Here is a 17,231-nt window from a genome sequence, read left to right as displayed (position 1 = left end):
ACCCCTATGGCTGGGCCCTCCCCCTGGGAAAGACGATGAAGTTCTGCGGGTCAGGGAGGAACAGCCTCTGGCGTATGGTCCCTTCTTCCACCAGAGCAAACAAGACAAAAGAGCAGCGCCTCTTCCCAGCTTGCAAGTTGCTGTGTCGCCCTTGCCAGCCACCCAGGCCAAAGGCCACCATTTCCTGGAAGAGATGATGGCCTGCCCCCTGCCCCTCCGCAGAGTAAATGGGCTCCTTGTTCTCAGATCTAGAATGAACTGGCCTGTGGGTGGCAAAGGCACATTGTCTCCTGTGTTGGCAGAGAGAATTATGGATGCCTTGGAAAATAAGGCGTTCGACTCTTTTGGACTCTGTTATGGGCAGTTCCGCTGTGGAGCCTCTGAGTAGCGGGAGGTCATCGTGGAGGCAACTGGCTCTGGATCCCAGGTTCCAGCTGGAAAGCCATCAAGTTCGACTCCTCGCATCGCTGCCTGGGCTCGGCGAGGTGCACCCTGGGAGGCTGAGTCAGGTCTGCGCTGCCGGCCGTGGCCCCGTGGGAGGCATCCGGCTCTGCACCAAGAGTAGGAGCCAGGGAAGAGCCCTGGACACCTGCCAGGCCCCCAGTTTTCAACTGGGAGCTTTTGTTCCCTGGGGAACATTTGGGCATCGCAGTAGGGAGAGGGGAGCTACTGGCATCTAGTGGGTAGAAGCCAGGAATGCTGCTAAACCCCCCACGGTGCCCAGGGCTCCTGCCCGCCCAGGAACCATCCAGCCCAGGAGGTCAGGAGTGCCTCTGGGCCGAGGCTGGCACTCGGGTTGGGCAGATGGCCATTTGAGGTCCAGACTGATGAAGCGCTTGCAAAAGTCCAAAGGGTTTCCGGGACAGTGCCAGATGCCATGTTAGGTGGCTCCTTGGAGTGAGCCGCTTGTGCAGAAAGACAAGGAAAAAAATCCCGGGAAGGAGCTTGCTGTCAGTCAGGACCTTCAGGCCCATCCCTTGGACAGGCCAGTGTCCCAGAAGTTGTCCAGGGATAGTGCGATCGTAGGGTGTCTGGGCCGCAGGCTGGGCCTGTTTCACCGCAGTGCCGCACACTCATCACAGAGGGGCGACCAGGCCCGGCCTCCTGCTCTGTTAGCACCTCAAGAAGTGTCCGTCTACTCCCCAAGCTTTGGGGTTATTAAACGAGTGAGCCTGCGTGCCAAGCATGGCCTTAGAATCTGCACCCCACGCTTGGGGACCCTCCCAGCAGTGGCTTCGGAAGCTCTGTCACTTTCTTAGCAGCTCCGCAACTTTGCCTCTTTGGCCCTTAGGAATCCTCAGCATTCTTACCTATGAAGTGGTATTAATAATCCCTGCCTAGCAGCCTATTTCTGCAGGAGAAGATATGAGAATAAAAGAATATAACAAGAGGGGCGCCTGGGAGGTGCAATTGGTTGAGTGTCCGACACTTGGTCTTGGCTCAGGTCATGATCTTAGGGTTGTGAGATCGAGCCCTGTGTCAGGCTCCGCACTCCGTGCTCGGTGCAGAACCTGCTTGAGAATCTCCCTCTCCCTCTCCTCCCTCCCCTCAACTAAATAAATCTTAAAGAGAATGTGAGAAGGAAGTGCTTTGGAAACAGCTGTGTCAGCACTTATGTGATTCTTCCTTCCCTTTCAGAGGGGCACGAAACTGCTCTTGCTGCCCTTTTGGAAAGGGAAGCAGAGCATCTCACCTCTCATCACCCTGGACCAGTGCCATCCAAGAAACTTCCTGAGATCATGGAAATGATCTATGTCTGTGCTGTCCGGTGTGGTAGCCATTAGCCACGTGCGGCTATTGGATTTTTTAAAATTAATTTTGTTTTAATTCATTTAAGTTTAAGTAGTCACATGTTATATATATAATATCAGAGTGCAGCCATGAACCATTGGCATGGGTGGTTTTTTTTCCCCTCTTTAATACTACTGTGGTTTTATCCCAAAGCCACAGACATTTCAGACATTCCTTTTTTTTTTTTTTTTTTTTTTTTTTAACAAAGAGCAACTAAACAGTACTGGGTTTTCTCAGCTGTGTCACCAGCCCTTTGTAACACCTGGACCAAGATCATTCTTAGCTCATGCCAACAGGGACCTTTAAACAAGACTTAGGCTTTGTCTAGAGAACTAGCAAAGGGTGATTCTGGGAAGGAATCTGGAACATAGAAAGCTCCCATGAATCTCATTGGGATGTGATGTCATCTATCTGATGCTTGGGAAGGCAGGCCAGGACCTTTCACGTTTGGTGACCTGATGTCTGGGGTCACTGACATGGCACCTGTTCTCAGAGCCAGAGACAAGAATTCTTAAAGGAACTGTACCCAGGGGAGACTGGAAGGCAACACAAGAGGTGGGACTGGGAAGAAGAGAAAGCCAAGTGAGCATCCAGGAGGCCTGGGCCCCATCCTGTGGGGGGATTCTGGAGGATTCCTTATGTCCTACCAGTGGTCCCAGCTGGCAGCAGGGGGCTAGACTGTCCAGCCTAGCTGCTGTCGGTCACTGGTCAAGGACTCTCCTAGGTGTAGGGGAATAAATTTCCAGGCTCCCCACTGCATGTGTATCCACTCCAGCAGCCTGAGGCAGTCTTCCCAAGAAGGGCTCTAGGTGTCTGAGAAGGTCGTAATGTGGCTTCATATCCCCTGTACCCCAGCACAGGTGGAGAGGACCATACCTTCTAGTGCTCACCTCCATAGCCAAGACAGAGGCGGGTGGCTGCAGAAGCTGATGTTTGAGTGCCAAACAAACAAAAAGACCCCAAGATGTACTGAGGGGGATCGAGAGGAGGAAGGAGGGGCCAGTGGCTCTCCCGTGTGCTTGAAACTGCAGGATGAGGGATGGGATGGAACTGCCTGTCCTTCCTCACAGCTAAGCCAAGGGTAAGCTTGTCATCAGATTGGGAGCCAGAAAGAGCCTTGGAGGCTGCCGCCAAAGTGGCGGGCTGTACCTGCCTTAGAAACCAGCCTGTTCCATTGTTGGACAGTTAAAGGGTGTAGACAGTTCTTAGGGATGTTAGTCCTAAATCTACCCAAATGTCGTTGCTTCTGCTGTTGGGAGAACCACTGAACACATTGTTGTGGTGACTGCCAGGATGATACTTGACACGTTATCATGGCTGAGCCCCTCCATGGCTGAACCCCAATCTTCCAGGGAAGGGTTGAGGAGCTTGTATCGTTTCAGTGCACCATCCAGGGTCACTTCGCACATGTGATACGCGCAGGGCAATATCCAAACTCCGGTCAGTCCTCTGCGCTTTCGCCGTGTCATCACACTGTCATTGTTAAAATTCTCAGGCCAGACAGAGCCTGAGCCCCATGCCTAGAGACCTCCCATCAAGGTATTGGTGTAACATTTGGAGTGAAGCACCCTTCCAAGAAATAATATAAGAGTGGAATGGTTACTAGCAAAATGAAAATTGGGGCTATAATTTCAGGATGCTCTTGGATCACTCTCCTAAGTTTGTCAAACAGTCTCAGGTTAAGACCACCCCAAGTTAGGTAGGGATAGACAAACCTTTTTTTTTTTTTTTTTTTTAAGATTTTATTTATTTATTCATGAGCCACACAGAAAGAGAAGAAGGGACACAGGCAGAGGGAGAAGCAGGCTCCCTGAGAGGAGCCTGTGCAGGACTCAATCCCGAGACCCTGGGATCACGACCCTGAGCCGAAGGCAGACCCTCAACCACTGAGCCACCCGGGTGTCCCGGCAAATTCTTTCTGTCAAAGGCCAGATGGTAAACAGTTCAGGCCTTGCAGTTCTCTGTAAACAGTAAACAGTTCTCTGTTGCAGTTATTCAGCTTGGCTGATGCAGCCAGAAAGCAGTCACGACCATATGTGAACAAGTGGGTTTTCCAATAAAACTTTATTTCCAAAAACAGGTGGTGGGCCACATTTGGCCTAGGGATCAGGGTTTGTCAACCATTGGTCCAAGGTGATCGTGAACCCCTCTTCAACATGATTACAACTGTGTAGACGGAGCAGATTCTATCAGAAGGGGGCATTCATGAGACCCCATCATGTATTACTCGCTGGGTGGGAGGGAAGAAAGCAATTCAACATCTGTTCAGTATCAACTAGGTAACTGGGGCTCTGCTGAGCATTTAATATATTCTCTTGGGAGCATTTTCCCACCCCAAGGTCATGAGCGTCTCACAAGTAAAGACAGGCTCATTATTCTCGATCAACCATGTTCAGGGCATTATTGTTTTTTGCTTTTTGGTTTCCCGCTGTTTGAACCTAAGGCATGTGGGCAACCGAGTGTCTCAGGGGAGACCGGAATCAGCAGGCATCGGTCTGGGGGTTCCTGAATTTCTGTCCATTCTCTAGTGGACCTGAGCATCATGAGGGCAGGCCCCTTTCTGTTTCGCTGACCCTCCCATCCCCAGGACCTGGCACGGGGCGTGCACGGCACAGAGTAGCAGGCTCTTAGCAGACACGAGCGAGGGAATGGATTAGCACGGGAATGAGGAGTTGTCAGGGCCACGAGGGTGGGCTCAAGTGGTCACCCAGGGCCTTCCCCCTGTGGCATCATCTCGTCACTTCTGTGCCATTCTGAAGCTGCCAAGTGGGGACCTTCTGGGCAGTGGGGCATCTGCAGCCCTGGGTGGCAACAGAAGGCTCAGGGCGTCCGGGGAGGGTCCCCGGGGCAAGGAACAGAGAAAGGATGGATTGCAGCTACATAAAGCGAGGAGTGCTGTTGACTAACAAGTCCTGGCCTTCAGGAGCCTCACAAAGAGGGCTGTTTGGGCGAGGAACAAGGGGAGGCGTGTTCTGCAGTGGCCACCAGAAGCATAATTAATTGCACCAGGCAGCGGCCTGCTGTTCTCAGCTCCTGCCCGGGCCTCCGCCCAGATCTTTCCCTTGCATCAGGAAAAGCCGTGGCTGCCCCCACCATGGAGACTGAAACCCAATTCATAATTTTCCTTTCCTAATTAGGCACGGGGATGATGGAGACAATTATTAATAATGTATTGGGTTGTTTTTTTTTTTAATGCCCCCCTCAGGAGCCGGGCCTGAGAACAGTGTCCTTGATGATAAGCAGCCACACCGCCACCACGCTGGGCTCCGTGCCCAGGACGCCAGGCAGAAATAAATAAATCAGAGAAGTGAGTGTCCTGTGGAGTTCGGGCAACAGGCTGGGAGTCACAGATGGAAGGGCATGGAGCCCCTCCCCAGGGCTTCAGCAGGGAGGTCCCGGACACTGGGGTCCTGGGGGGCAGCAGAGAGGCTTGGGTGCCCCCTGCCTGTGGCCCCCCTCCTTCCCCTGCTGACCTAGACCAACCCACATAGGACCTTTCCATAGGGTGGCCCCCTCTCCCCCACCCTGTAGGGCTCAGCCTAAATACCACCTCCTCAAAGAGGCTTCCCCGATGCCCAGGTAACACCGAGGTCCCCTTTCCATGCACAGCCTCCCTCCCTCCATGGGACCCTCCTGTCTCATTTTGTCCAAGGTGTATCTTTGGGCCTGGATTTGCTTGCTTGTTTCTGGGTGGGGGTTGCAGGTTGGCCCTGGAGCCAGATGTCTGGGTTCAGATCCCAGCTCTACCACCTGCCCCAGGACATTGGGCACCTTCACGAACTGTCTGCCGGTCCTGGTCCGGCACTGCATTCACCCCCCAGGCACACCCTCAGCACCCTCAGCCCCAGGCCACCCTCCCTTCACACAGCCTGGGGAAAGCCAGCCTGACCCTGCAGTCCCAGGCATGGGGTGAAGGCGTGTGGGGTGAAGCGGCTGGCCCTGGACCAGGACTCACTTTAGGGTCCCTGCCCACCCCACCACCCTGGACACCTGTCCCATCCTCGCTCAGCTGCTGACCCTGCTTCCTGCTTCGCCGAGACAACAGAAACCATTGGAAGGAAGGAAGCGACCCCTGAGCCCGCTCTGTCACCCACCCATACACTCCTCTCTCACCTTTCCTACATACTGGGGCGCCCACCTGTGCATGGGGCCCATCCCCTCTCCTGGGTCACACCCAGCACCCGCCCACACATCTACATGCACACACATCCACACTTCCGTGAACTTGACCTTCCAGATGTATCCAGAATCCACCCTTTATCCACACCTCCACTGCTGAGCCCCATCTGAGCCACAATCCTGTTCATCTTAGACTATTGGCAGTGACCCTCCAGCTTCCTACACACTCCCCCACCCTGCGCCACACACACACACCACACACATACACGTCTACTCTAAACATAGAGCCATTCAGTCAATGTGAAGTCAGACCTGACCACCCCTTCTCCAATGACACCTCATTTCTCAGTGTAAAAGCTTAAGGTTTTCTCATCTCTCCTGTCCTTCTCTTGCCTGCTTCATCCCGGTCACAAGGGCCTCTTTGCTGCTCCTCAGACCTGCCACATCCCTGCTGACCTCAGGACCTTTGCTTTGGCTCTTCCTCCAGGCACCTGTGTGATGAACCCCCTTTGCTCACCTGTTGCCCCTTGAAGCACCGTGGCTGCCCTAGTTCACATTGTAACCCACCCACTCTGCACCCCAGCACCCTCAGCCCCCCAAAGCTACTTTGTTTAGGGGTAAAAAAGGACATGGTGGTGTCCACGAGGAAAAGAGGCCTTCCTATTTCCCTGCTTCTCCCTTAACAGCAAGGAGACAGTTCTGGAAGCTGCCAGCAGGCTTTTCCTCATGTCATTGGCCTGATCTGCATGATGTGCCCATGTCTGAATCAGTTAGGGTCAGAAGGACTGGAACGACCAGACCTGGCTGACACCACTGAAAACCCACCTCCTGGGTGGACACGCCTTTCCAAAGCCTGAGCCTGTGGCGGATGGGGGGACACGGGAACCTCTGGCCGTGGGGGTGGGGGGATTGGAAAGACGTATCACAGGGGGGTTCTATCCCATCCTCAAAGCCTGAGCCAGACTCCTATTAGCAGAGAAGGGGCGAAAGCCACCCCCTGGAGCTGAAGCGCACATGCTCACTGCTTTTATCGGGCACAGGTGCCAAAGGAGACTTTTCTCTCTATATGTAGGGGCTTGTTCCAGAGGTTTGCATGGTGTCAAGGTCTGATCTTGCACTTGTGGCTGTGAAGGCTGGCCACACGCCCTGGCACCTTGGGTGGGAGATGAGCGCGCGGCCCCACCCCCGAGCTGGCCCACGGGGGAGGGTGGACGGCCCTGGCACAGGCCTCCCCGTGGATGCCCTGTGCCCGGGAATGGATGGCAGTGAGCTGAGTCGGCCCCTTGTGTGCCAGGAACAATGGGCTCTGTGTGGGGGTGGGACACGGGGATGGAGGCGCCCCCACACCCCCTCCTTCCGCAGTGGGGCTGGGGACACCGAGGCAGAGGCAGGGAACGGGCCATCAGCCATGAAGGAGCTTGTGGGAGCCGCGTGCCCTCTGGTTCCGGGGGCCGGATGTAAGGCAGGGCAGAGATGTGAGGACGAGTCTGCTTCTCTGCGCCCCAGACCCCTCCTTTGACCACAGGAGACAGGTTGTGTCCCCACACGAACGTGTCAGCAGAGCTCCTGGACCCCACCCCATCCTCGTGTTGGGCGAACAGGCTGAGGCAGGGGCCGAGAGTTGAATGGCTCCAAAATGCTCTTCAGACTTTTGGTAACCCGGGGCGCACTTTGCCCAGATGGCTGGGTGGTGTCTTCTAGACCCTTCCTGTGGGTGGGAGGGCCCGGCACAGAAAAGGGGCTCCCCTACACCCTAAGGGCCAGCTGTGCCAGGAGGTCATCCCTGAGAGCGGGGCCGCGTGACTCCTGTGTGGTGCCCGACACACAACAGTGGCAAGTCCCTGGCGGTGTCACGAGCCCTGGGCCAGCTCCCAACGGGGGACCCCAGTATGGGGTGAACGTGTCCTCTGGTTGGGGAGCGCATTCATGGGCATCAGCCTCTTGAGGGAAGCTGGTGGCAGCTCAGGGGACCCTCTGCGCACCTGTGCTCAGTGGCTGTGACCCATTGATGGGCCGGAGCGTGACTGCGGGGAGCTAGCAGTGCAGGGTGGCTGCAGGCTGACCGGCCTCCCGCCCGCTCAGTCAAGGCCGACTCAGTGTGCTGCCATTTCAGCTCTCGAGTCAGTCGGGAAACAGCACAGGCAACCTTGGCGTGAGTCATCAAAGACTTGGAAAGTTGGGAGAGAAGTCTAAAATGATTCCCTTGGGGCCGAGTGAACACCCACGGTGTCACTGGCAGTGCCTGGCGCTCAGGCTGCGCTCGAGAAATGAGGAGCCGCAGGACGCGAGTGGTTGGCCACTCAGGGTGGCCACTCAGGGTCAAAAGGCCAAACCATGGATAAATCCATAGTCTCCATCACAACGGATAAAATCATGTTAAAACAAAGGACGAGGGGGGTGCACCTGGGTGGCTCAGTAGGTTAGGCATCTGCCTTCAGCTCAGATCATGATCCCAGGGTCGTGGGATCGAGCCCTTCCTCGGGCCCCCTGCTCCAAGGGGAGTCTGCTTCTCCCTCTCCCTCTACCCCTTCCCCGGCTTGTTCTCTCTCTCCCTCTCCCCCCCCCCCTCTCTCTCTCTCTGTCCAATAAATACATTAAAATCTTAAGAAAAAAAAAGGACAAGGCTATAACTCCCTTCTTCTAGGAACCATTGAAAAATATCTTGCAAACCCGAATTGTTTCTCCCCTGCTGGCTGCCCCTCTGATCCATTCCTGCCCCACTGCGTACCCCGCTGCCCGTCAGGCACCTCCTGTGTAGAGCTGGCAGGCAAGGAGATGGAAGTGGCAGGTTCCTGATCGCACGTAAGCATGTTGAGTTGACCATGAATGCTGTCGCAAGCACACTTGGGTTCGAATCGTGATTGTTCTGCTGACTGTGTGGTCTGTTTCCCCACTTACAAAAGGGGATTTCAGTGGGCTCTGCACTGCCATGACCAGTCGCGTGCCTTGGAATCAGTGCCCAGCAGGTGATGATGGTTGCTACTCCTGGGACCCTCAAGAACCCTGCCCCTGCTGTCTCATCTGATGGTCACCAATACCTGAGAGCGATACAGGGAAGGTGCTGGTCAGCGGGAGCACTGGGGTTGGGGGCTCCTGCCTGACCTCACAGGCTCCCCTGGGGCACTGGAGTCCCGTTGGTCTGCTCAGGCTCCTTGATACCATTCAGATGGGCACATTCACAGCTGCTTCTTTTCTAGACACTTCCACAAGATGACCTCCTTTTCATCTCTTTCTAGCATTTGCCACTCGTGCCATTATATATTCCTTGGTAGATTTCTTTGTAGGCTGTTGGCTTCCTCCCCTCTTCTGGAAGTACCCTGGGGGGAGACCATATCCGTCGTGCTCACTCCCTGGACTCCCAGTTCCAGCTCCCCAACTTCACGCAGATGTCTGGATCCTGCTGGCTTCTCCCTTCCAGGACCGCTCTTTGCAAACTCTCGGGCAGTGATCTGGGGCAGCCCGAACTCCCCTTCTTCGTTTCTTGTACTTCAGAGATCAGTGCCTTCTGTTGCCTTGATGTCTGCTATTTTGAAAACCATTGTCGTATGTATTTGGTATATTTTGTAGATGTTTCAGATGTGTGTTTTTTTGGGGGGGGAACAAATCTGTCCCTGTTACTGTATCTTGGCTGGAAGAAGTCTCTAATATGAGGGTTTTTTTTTTTTAAGCTGTATTTATTTATTTATTTATTTTTATTATTTATTTGTAATTTTTATTTATTTATTTTTTGCTGTATTTGTTTTAAAGAGAGAATGCAAGCTAGGGAAGAGACAGAGGAAGAGAGAGAGTCTCAAGCAGACTCTGAGCTGAGCATAGAGCCCGACTCGGTTCTGGATCCCACAACCCTGAGATCACACTACCTGAGGCGAAACCAAGGGTTGGACACCCAACCAACTGAGCCACCTGGGCACCCCCAAATATAAGTTTAAATGATACATTTCTTGATTAGAAAGAAAGCAGCTCCTTTGATAAAGCAAAACTGAGCCCAGGTGGTTCTACACCGAGCTCTGTGGTTGTTACTTTTATCATCTTTATAGACGTCAGGAGTGTTTAATGAATACAGTAGACAGAGCTTTATTGAGTAGAGACAGGGAGAGAGGGGGCTGCAACCCCTAGAGGTCAGGACAGCTCCTGCCTTTCTGTCAGTGTTTGCAGAATCTTGGCCACAAACAAGGGGCTGTGCCAGAGGGAGCGGAGCCCCGGCAGTCTCATGTCTGGACTTCACACCCGGCTTGTCTCAGCCTTCCCTGCCTGACCATCTGCCTCTCATGGACATCACCCTCTTCCTTGATCCTTCGCACCAAATGGCCTCCTCTCCTCAAGCCACAAATGACCTGCACCTCGCACGTTAGGAAATCTGCATGTCTCATCTCCTCTTGGAGCCTGCTGGCCCCTTGAGCAAAGGTGACCAGGTCTCAGCCAGCCCTGTGATGATCTGTGGGCAGCTGGTACCAGACCTGGTAAGGGCATGGTTTCTAGCAAATCCATCTTTGCACTCCCAGCTCCTAGCATGATGCTAGAGCATGGCAGGTGCTCAGCAAATGCCTGGTGGATGAATGAATGAATGAATGAATGAATGAGCACCTTCATGATGCTATCTTCTCAAATGTGCACCATCAGGCTGCTCACATGCTAAGCTTATCACATCTGCAAAGGAGTCCTGGCCACACCAGTAGGAAGGAAGTTCAGGCAGGAGCAGACCTGGCCTGAAGCCCAAAGCTTGGTGTCCCGATCGCTGGCCCCTGGGAAAAGTTGCTTCTTGATCCTGGGTGTCCGTGTGTGTCCTTTTGCTGAAATGATACTTCTCAGGCTTCCTCCAGCTCCAACAGTTCCTGATGCTTCTTAATGTAAAAAGAATGACTGGAGCTAGGAGACATAAGAATGCATTGTTTGAACACAAGAGCCGTTTTCTTGGCAAAATCCAAGATTTATACCCCCAGGCTAGATTCACAAAATACCTCTCTCTTTGCTCATGTGTTAGCTTCTTGCCTGGAGTAGCTTCAGCTTCCTCACATGCATGTGCTGGGCAGCACGCTGCTGAATAATATCAGGGGCCCGACGCAGAAGGACCCTCTCAAACCAGTCCCCCTGCTTTCTATGTCGATTGTGTTTGGGACGAGTAAGCAAGAAGGAGATCCCCACCTCATTACCAATGAACGTAAAGAACCTCAAAAGAGACACTCTGAAATTTGGTGTCAGATACCAAAGGCGGTTTCGGATCAACCCTTCTGTTTCCCGTTGATGGTATTTCTCAACGAGGGCCTCAGTGGCTTTTTTTTGGAGGGACAGTTCAATCTTGTAGGAATATCCAGGCCCCTGTTGTTTTCTGGAGCTCCTGGGCTCACTTACTGTGACAACCAAAGACAGCCCCCCTCCCCTTATTTCCAGGGACCCTCTGGAGAAGGGCTGCCCACAGCTGCTGTGAGCCCCGGCCCCCTGTGGGTCCCCTGTGGACAGGTGTGAGGGTCCCCTTGGGCTGCAGGCATGGCCCTTGGGACTTGGCCCGGAGGTGTTACAGCCTGAGGTACAATTGACAGAAGCCAAAATTGCTTCCCTTTGTGGCAAAAACAAGGAGGCAAGCCCTTTAGGGTTGGGATCCCCCTGTATCTGGTTGCACTCCTGACTATCATGCACTGACCATTGGAGGGAAAATGGGGCCTGAATCTGTGCTGGGTCACCCCAGGAAGACTCAGCCAAGCCAAATTTGGGACATTTGGGATACACCAAAATGTGGAACTGGGGTAGGAGAGCCAGGCTTCTCGGAGGTTTGCGTTTGATATTTCACAAAAACAAAACAAAACAAAACAAAAAAACCACTGAAGAAATTCATCATGGGAAAAATGAGAATCCTCTTGGATCTCCTTTCCCTTATTTTAGAGTTTATTCCTATCTTGAATTTCATATTCTGTATCTTTTCAGTGTTGGAGTTCTTAATGGCCTGACCCGGCCCTGGCTGAGAGCAGCCATGTGGCTCGGTGACATCCCTGTCCTGGTGTCTCTCAGGAAGCATTTCTGAACCAGCTTGGTTGTGTGGTGATCTGAGCCCCAGATCTGGGGACCTGACATTTGTTAAAGGGGCTTTAGCACCTGCTCCCTGCAAAGAGCACTTAGTGGCTTGCTGGGTCTCCCCACCCAGCTGCAACAACACCACAATCTGATAACAATTTGGTAACTTGGAACTACCCTGCTCTGCTTACTCCTCTTTAATTGTTCCCGGCAGGCATATACAAGAGAAAAGGCACTTGGGGAAACAAACAGGCAGCCTCTTATAAAGTTACTCACACACACACCATAGGGCCCAGCGAGCCCAGATGTTTATCCAGGAAAAACATGAAGACAGGTCTAGGGGAGCCCTGGGTGGCTCAGCGGTTGAGCTGCCTTCGGCCCAGGGTGTGATCCTGGGGTCCCGGGATCGAGTCCCACATCGGGCTCCCTGCATGGAGCCTGCTTCTCCTTCTGCCTGTGTCTCTGCCTCTCTCCTCTCTCTCTGTCTCTCATGAATAAATAAATAAAAATCTTAAAAAAAAAAAAAAAGATCTAGACCATGTTTGCAGATGCTTCTAGCAGGTCTATTCACAAAAGTCAAAACCTGGAAGCAGCCCAGGAGTCCACCCACAACAGGTGAACGGATAAACAAATTGTGGTTTCTTCATATAATGGAATACCACACTCAGCAATAAAAAAAAAGAAGGAACTTCTGAAATTTGCGATAACGTGGATAAATCTCAAAAACATCTTGCTAAATAAAGGGAGCAAAGATATAACATACTGCATGATTCCATGTTCGGACTTTCAAGAACAGGCAAATCTAATCTTTGATTTTATTTTATTTTTAAAGATTTATTTTTATTTATTTATGATAGACATAGAGAGAGAGAGAGAGAGAGGCAGAGTCACAGGCAGAGGGAGAAGCAGGCCCCATGCCAGGAGCCCGACGTGGGACTCGATCCCTGGGACTCCAGGATCGTGCCCTGGGCCAAAAGCAGGCGCGAAACCGCTGCGCCACCCAGGGATCCCCTAATCTTTGATTTTAGAGAGCAGAATAGTGTTTGCCTGCAGCGCAGGGATTGACACAGGGCAACTTCCTGGGGTGGTGGGAATATTCTATGTCATGACAGAGGTGTGGCTTAGGCAGGTGAACTCATTTGTCAAAGCGGATCACACTGGACACTTCAGAGGGTTAAGAATCACCGTGTGCGGTTTACACCGTGAGGAGTCAATTCTGAGAATGACGGTAGAGACGAAAGCATCTGTGGTATCCCCGGGAAACCATTCACTTACTCCCCATGTTCTGTGGCACCCCTGAAAGTATCGATTATTAAGTGGACACAGAGTCTAGGGCATAGTTTTGATCCCTTTACATAAAGCCACAGGTCTTGAAGACTTGCCCAAAGCTAGTAGTGTCTGTATATCTGTCCATCCGTCTGTCCCTCCCTGCCCCCCTCTCTCCTCCGCTCCCTCCCTCTTCTCCCTTCTTTCTCTCTTTTCTCCCCTCCACCCCTCCTATTTCTTTTGCAATTCGGGGCGCTCCTTTCCAGCTGTGTCTGGACCTTTCAGGGCCTCTGGGATGAGGCTGTGTGATGTCTCCACGGTTCTCAGAAGAGTGAACCAGCTTTGCAGCGGGCCTCGTCCACCCTGTGCTGCGGTCTGCCCCGCACAGCTGGTGCCAAGTGTGGGGGGGGGGACAGGTTCACCCCGGGTACCCCTTCCTTGGATCAAGTAATGACAAAGGGGCCCTGTGGCACAGCTCAGGTGCTGTGTCAGCGACAGACTCTGCCGGGTTTCGGCCAGTTGAGACGGCTGTAGGTACTCCCCACATGGGCCGGATCCAAGCAGGGAGACAGGCTGCCTCTTGGCTTACCAAACTGACATTGATGGGCCTCCCTTTCTGTCCTCCCTCCTGGAGCGTGCCCTGTGCACCCTGCTCCCCACCCCCACCCTCGGAGGAAGTGGATCTAATGCCTCAACTGAGAGAATGAGATGTTCTGTTATTTTTCATGGGAAATTAAACCTGACCCTGCTGTCAGTTAGCTCATGCCAAGGGAGGATGGATGGCCTGGGCCTCAGCGTTAACCCCTGCTCAGAGCACGTGCCTGGCGGGGGGCCAGGCATGACGTCACCTGCCGCTGGGGTGGGGGTGGGGACGGCGGCCCAGGTCAGGAGCCTCCATCCCGGGGGCGGATGATGGTGAGGACACTGCCGTGTCACCCGCCACGGTCCACCTCCGACGCGGCCGACACCTGCTCCTCCGGCGGAGACTCAGCCTCTTCCTGTGTCTTTCAGCCCCCAACTCTACCTCGTGCCCTGCTGAGGAAAGCTGGTGGTCGGGGCTGGTGATCATCATCGCGGTATGTTGCGCCTCCCTGGTGTTTCTCACTGTGCTTGTCATCATTTGCTATAAAGCCATCAAAAGGTGAGTGCTCGCTGGGCTCTGAGCCCCGACGGGGCTCCGCCTGGGCTGGGGCCGCTCCGCCCACCCCCATCGTGTTTTTTGAAACCATAAAAATTGTTAAGCATTTAACAAGCAGGAAGGATGTACAGTGAATGCCCATCTTCCTTCAGCCAAGCAGTGAATGAGCGCCAGTTATGTGTTGGGTCCAGGGCAGTGAGTGTGTGTGTGTGTGTGTGTGTGTGTGTGAACAGTATCCCTACCTGGAAGTCACAGCCTGCCATCAGGAGCTCACTAAGGCACCTGGGAGTATGGACATGATCCTTGCAGGGTGCCACTGGATGGAGCCACCAGGAGGGCCCACGCTGGTTTGGAGTAGGAACCGGGGCTTTGGGGTCAGATCTAAATACCAGTTCAAACCGTGTGACCAGGAAGAAAGCGCTTTAACCTCTTTAGCCCTCAGTTTCCCTACTTGTAAAATGGGAGGAAAGAATGGGAATGCTCCAGGGGAGTCCTTAATTATGCCAACAGCAGACTGGCTTTCACAGACACTGCTGTCCTTTCTGTACCTACCAACTCACTTTACCTTTCAAAAGTGATCACCAGGGATCCCTGGGTGGCGCAATGGTTTAGCGCCTGCCTTTGGCCCAAGGGCGCGATCCTGGAGACTCGGGATCGAATCCCACATCGGGCTCCCTGCATGGAGCCTGCTTCTCCCTCTGCCTGTGTCTCTGCCTCTCTCTCTCTCTGTGTGACTATCATAAATAAAATTTAAAAAACAAAAAACAAAAAATACAAAAGTGATCACCAGTCACCGCCCCCCCCCCCCCCATGCTGAGCTGGGGGCTACAGCGGAGTGTGGCTAGCACTGGGGTCTGAGGAGGTTCAGGTAGTGTCTGGGGCCCTCAGTCTTGCCATGTTGTGGATGGCAGCCCCCCAGAGTTACAGAGCAGCAGGCCCTGACCTCCAGGCTTCCCAGCCTCCAGAAAGCACCCCCTCACCAACACCCCTCCTTCCTTGGAGGACAGAGGCAAAAGACAAAAATGTTGCGAAACCCCTAAGGGTCCTAAGCATTGTTCATCGATTTCTAATAAAGTTTTTGAAAATTCCTGAAGGCCCCAAGTTAGGGGATATATATTAAGAACAATTGTAACAGCTCAACTATTTCACTTTAGCCTTTTAATCTGTTGTTCTTTTGGGCTTCACTTTAATAATTCAAAAGCAGGAAAAGTAAAATACTGAGTTAAAAGTCCTACAACGAATGCGCGTTCAGGCATGGAGGGTGAAGGGCCAGATAAGGCAACAGCCTGGGAGTGTCCTGGTGGCTCGGCGGCAGGACACGAGGGGGACAGGGCCCGGGTACAGCAGCTCCACGCAGAGAGGCCAAGCCCTGGGGATCTACCTCCCGGCCAAGAGCCCCCTGCACCCCTTGCTCGCAGGCTCCAAGGCTGACAGACAGTGTCCAAAAACAAGAAGACCTGAAGTGTCGCCAGCTTTGTTTTAGCGGAGCTGGGGCTCTTCCAGGAAGGTGTGTGGGGGCGCCCCCTCACTTCCCCTCAGAGCAGCCCGAGGGGCCTCCTGGCTGCCCTCTGTCCTCTTCCTCAGGCTCTGAGCTCTTGGTTCCTGGGTCTGTCAGTGACCCAGAAACACACGGAACTCAAGCCACAAGGCTCAGTTGATCCCTTCCAGGGGTGTGGGCAGGTCCTGGATGTAAATGGGGCTCGTGAAGTCCTCCAGGACTATAAGGGGGGGCGGTCAGCACCCCTAGGAACAGGACACGGGGAGGAAATCGTGCCACAGGAACTAGAAAACCTAGAGAGCCTGAGACTCAAAAGAGGGGCCGCTTCGCAGGAGCTTGATTGGAACAGATGGAGATGAACCCCTAAACAAGAAAGGAAGGGGAGAAACACCCCAACCTCTCTCCACCCTCCCTAGTCCTCCTGAGGGTGCATGTCATTGGCCAAACCCAAGGAACAGGGGAGCCCAAGACATGCAGCGGAAGGCGTCAGCCTCCCGGGACACAGGGCAGGGAGAGAGGACAGGACGGAATGGGTGGGTGGCCGCAGAAATAGAGACCAGCACAGTCCCTGCGCTGCGACAGCACCATGGTCCACACTGTCCTCCGCAAGCCTTGGGGCCTGGGAAGAAGGCCCAGCCCTCTGCTCCTCCAGACCTCATAATCCAGCAAGGGCATCCCAGCCCCCAGGGGGGACAGTCCGTGACCAGAGGGGGCTCCGTTCAGGGTCCAGCAGAGTCAGAAATAGAGGCCGGCACCCCAGAACCGGCCTGGAAGGAGGCCTGTGTGGGAGGCTCAACCCCTTGGGGGACGAATGGGCAGCAGGCCGGGCTACAGCTGGTGGGAGAGCCGATGCCCCCTCCTGTTGCCCAGGCTGACCTCTGCTGGGGGCTGTAAGAGATAGCACCATGCAAGCCAGCTGTCTGTCTGCATTTTTCTCCGGAGTCAACGGAGGATGTCTTGCTCACGGCCAATTCTTTTTGGTTAATAATTCATTTGAAACATGCCTCTTCTCTCAGGAAACAAAAGCATTTCATGTCACTGTAAAACCATTAAAAGGAAAATTCAGTGATGAACCCGGGTCTTTTTTTAACTCTCACAGCCTGGAGTCCTGGGGGAGGATTTCCGAGAGATCTTTGTGAAGGGCCCCCACACAGCCTTTGGGAGCCAGCTCACCGGGTGGATGGTTCTAGAATCAGCTGGGGTAGGAAGGTGGTTCTGGAGATCCCAGGTTGGTTTGGCATCTGGGGTGCAGGCCACAGGGCCCACAGCTTCTGCAGGAGTGGGAGGAGACGGGAGCAGGTGCAGAGCGGCACCCCGCAGAGCCCCCACCGGGCCTGACCTTGGTGGGAGATGGGGTCTCATTAGCACTTTGGACTCACAGACTCAGTGAATCGAACTGCAGCCTGAGTCAAA

General features: G+C 53.8%; 1 protein-coding gene across 3 annotated transcripts in view; it reads left to right on the top strand.

The window, feature by feature from the left end:
* The window catches only part of PRIMA1 (proline rich membrane anchor 1), a 60,037-nt gene that overhangs the window by 30,487 nt on the left and 12,319 nt on the right, over positions 1–17,231 (top strand). For all 3 annotated transcript variants that reach the window (XR_005363713.1, XM_038545601.1, XM_038545600.1), the window contains exon 4: positions 14,194–14,323. Coding sequence is in view for 2 of the 3 variants with exons in the window: in XM_038545601.1 (XP_038401529.1) it covers positions 14,194–14,323 (130 nt within the window). In the remaining variant the exon portion in view is untranslated. The remainder of the gene's footprint in view (positions 1–14,193; positions 14,324–17,231) is intronic.

Source organism: Canis lupus, chromosome 8 (assembly GCF_011100685.1).
Source record: "Canis lupus familiaris isolate Mischka breed German Shepherd chromosome 8, alternate assembly UU_Cfam_GSD_1.0, whole genome shotgun sequence".
Lineage (NCBI taxonomy): Eukaryota > Metazoa > Chordata > Mammalia > Carnivora > Canidae > Canis > Canis lupus.
This window is presented reverse-complemented; position numbering and strand designations above follow the sequence as displayed.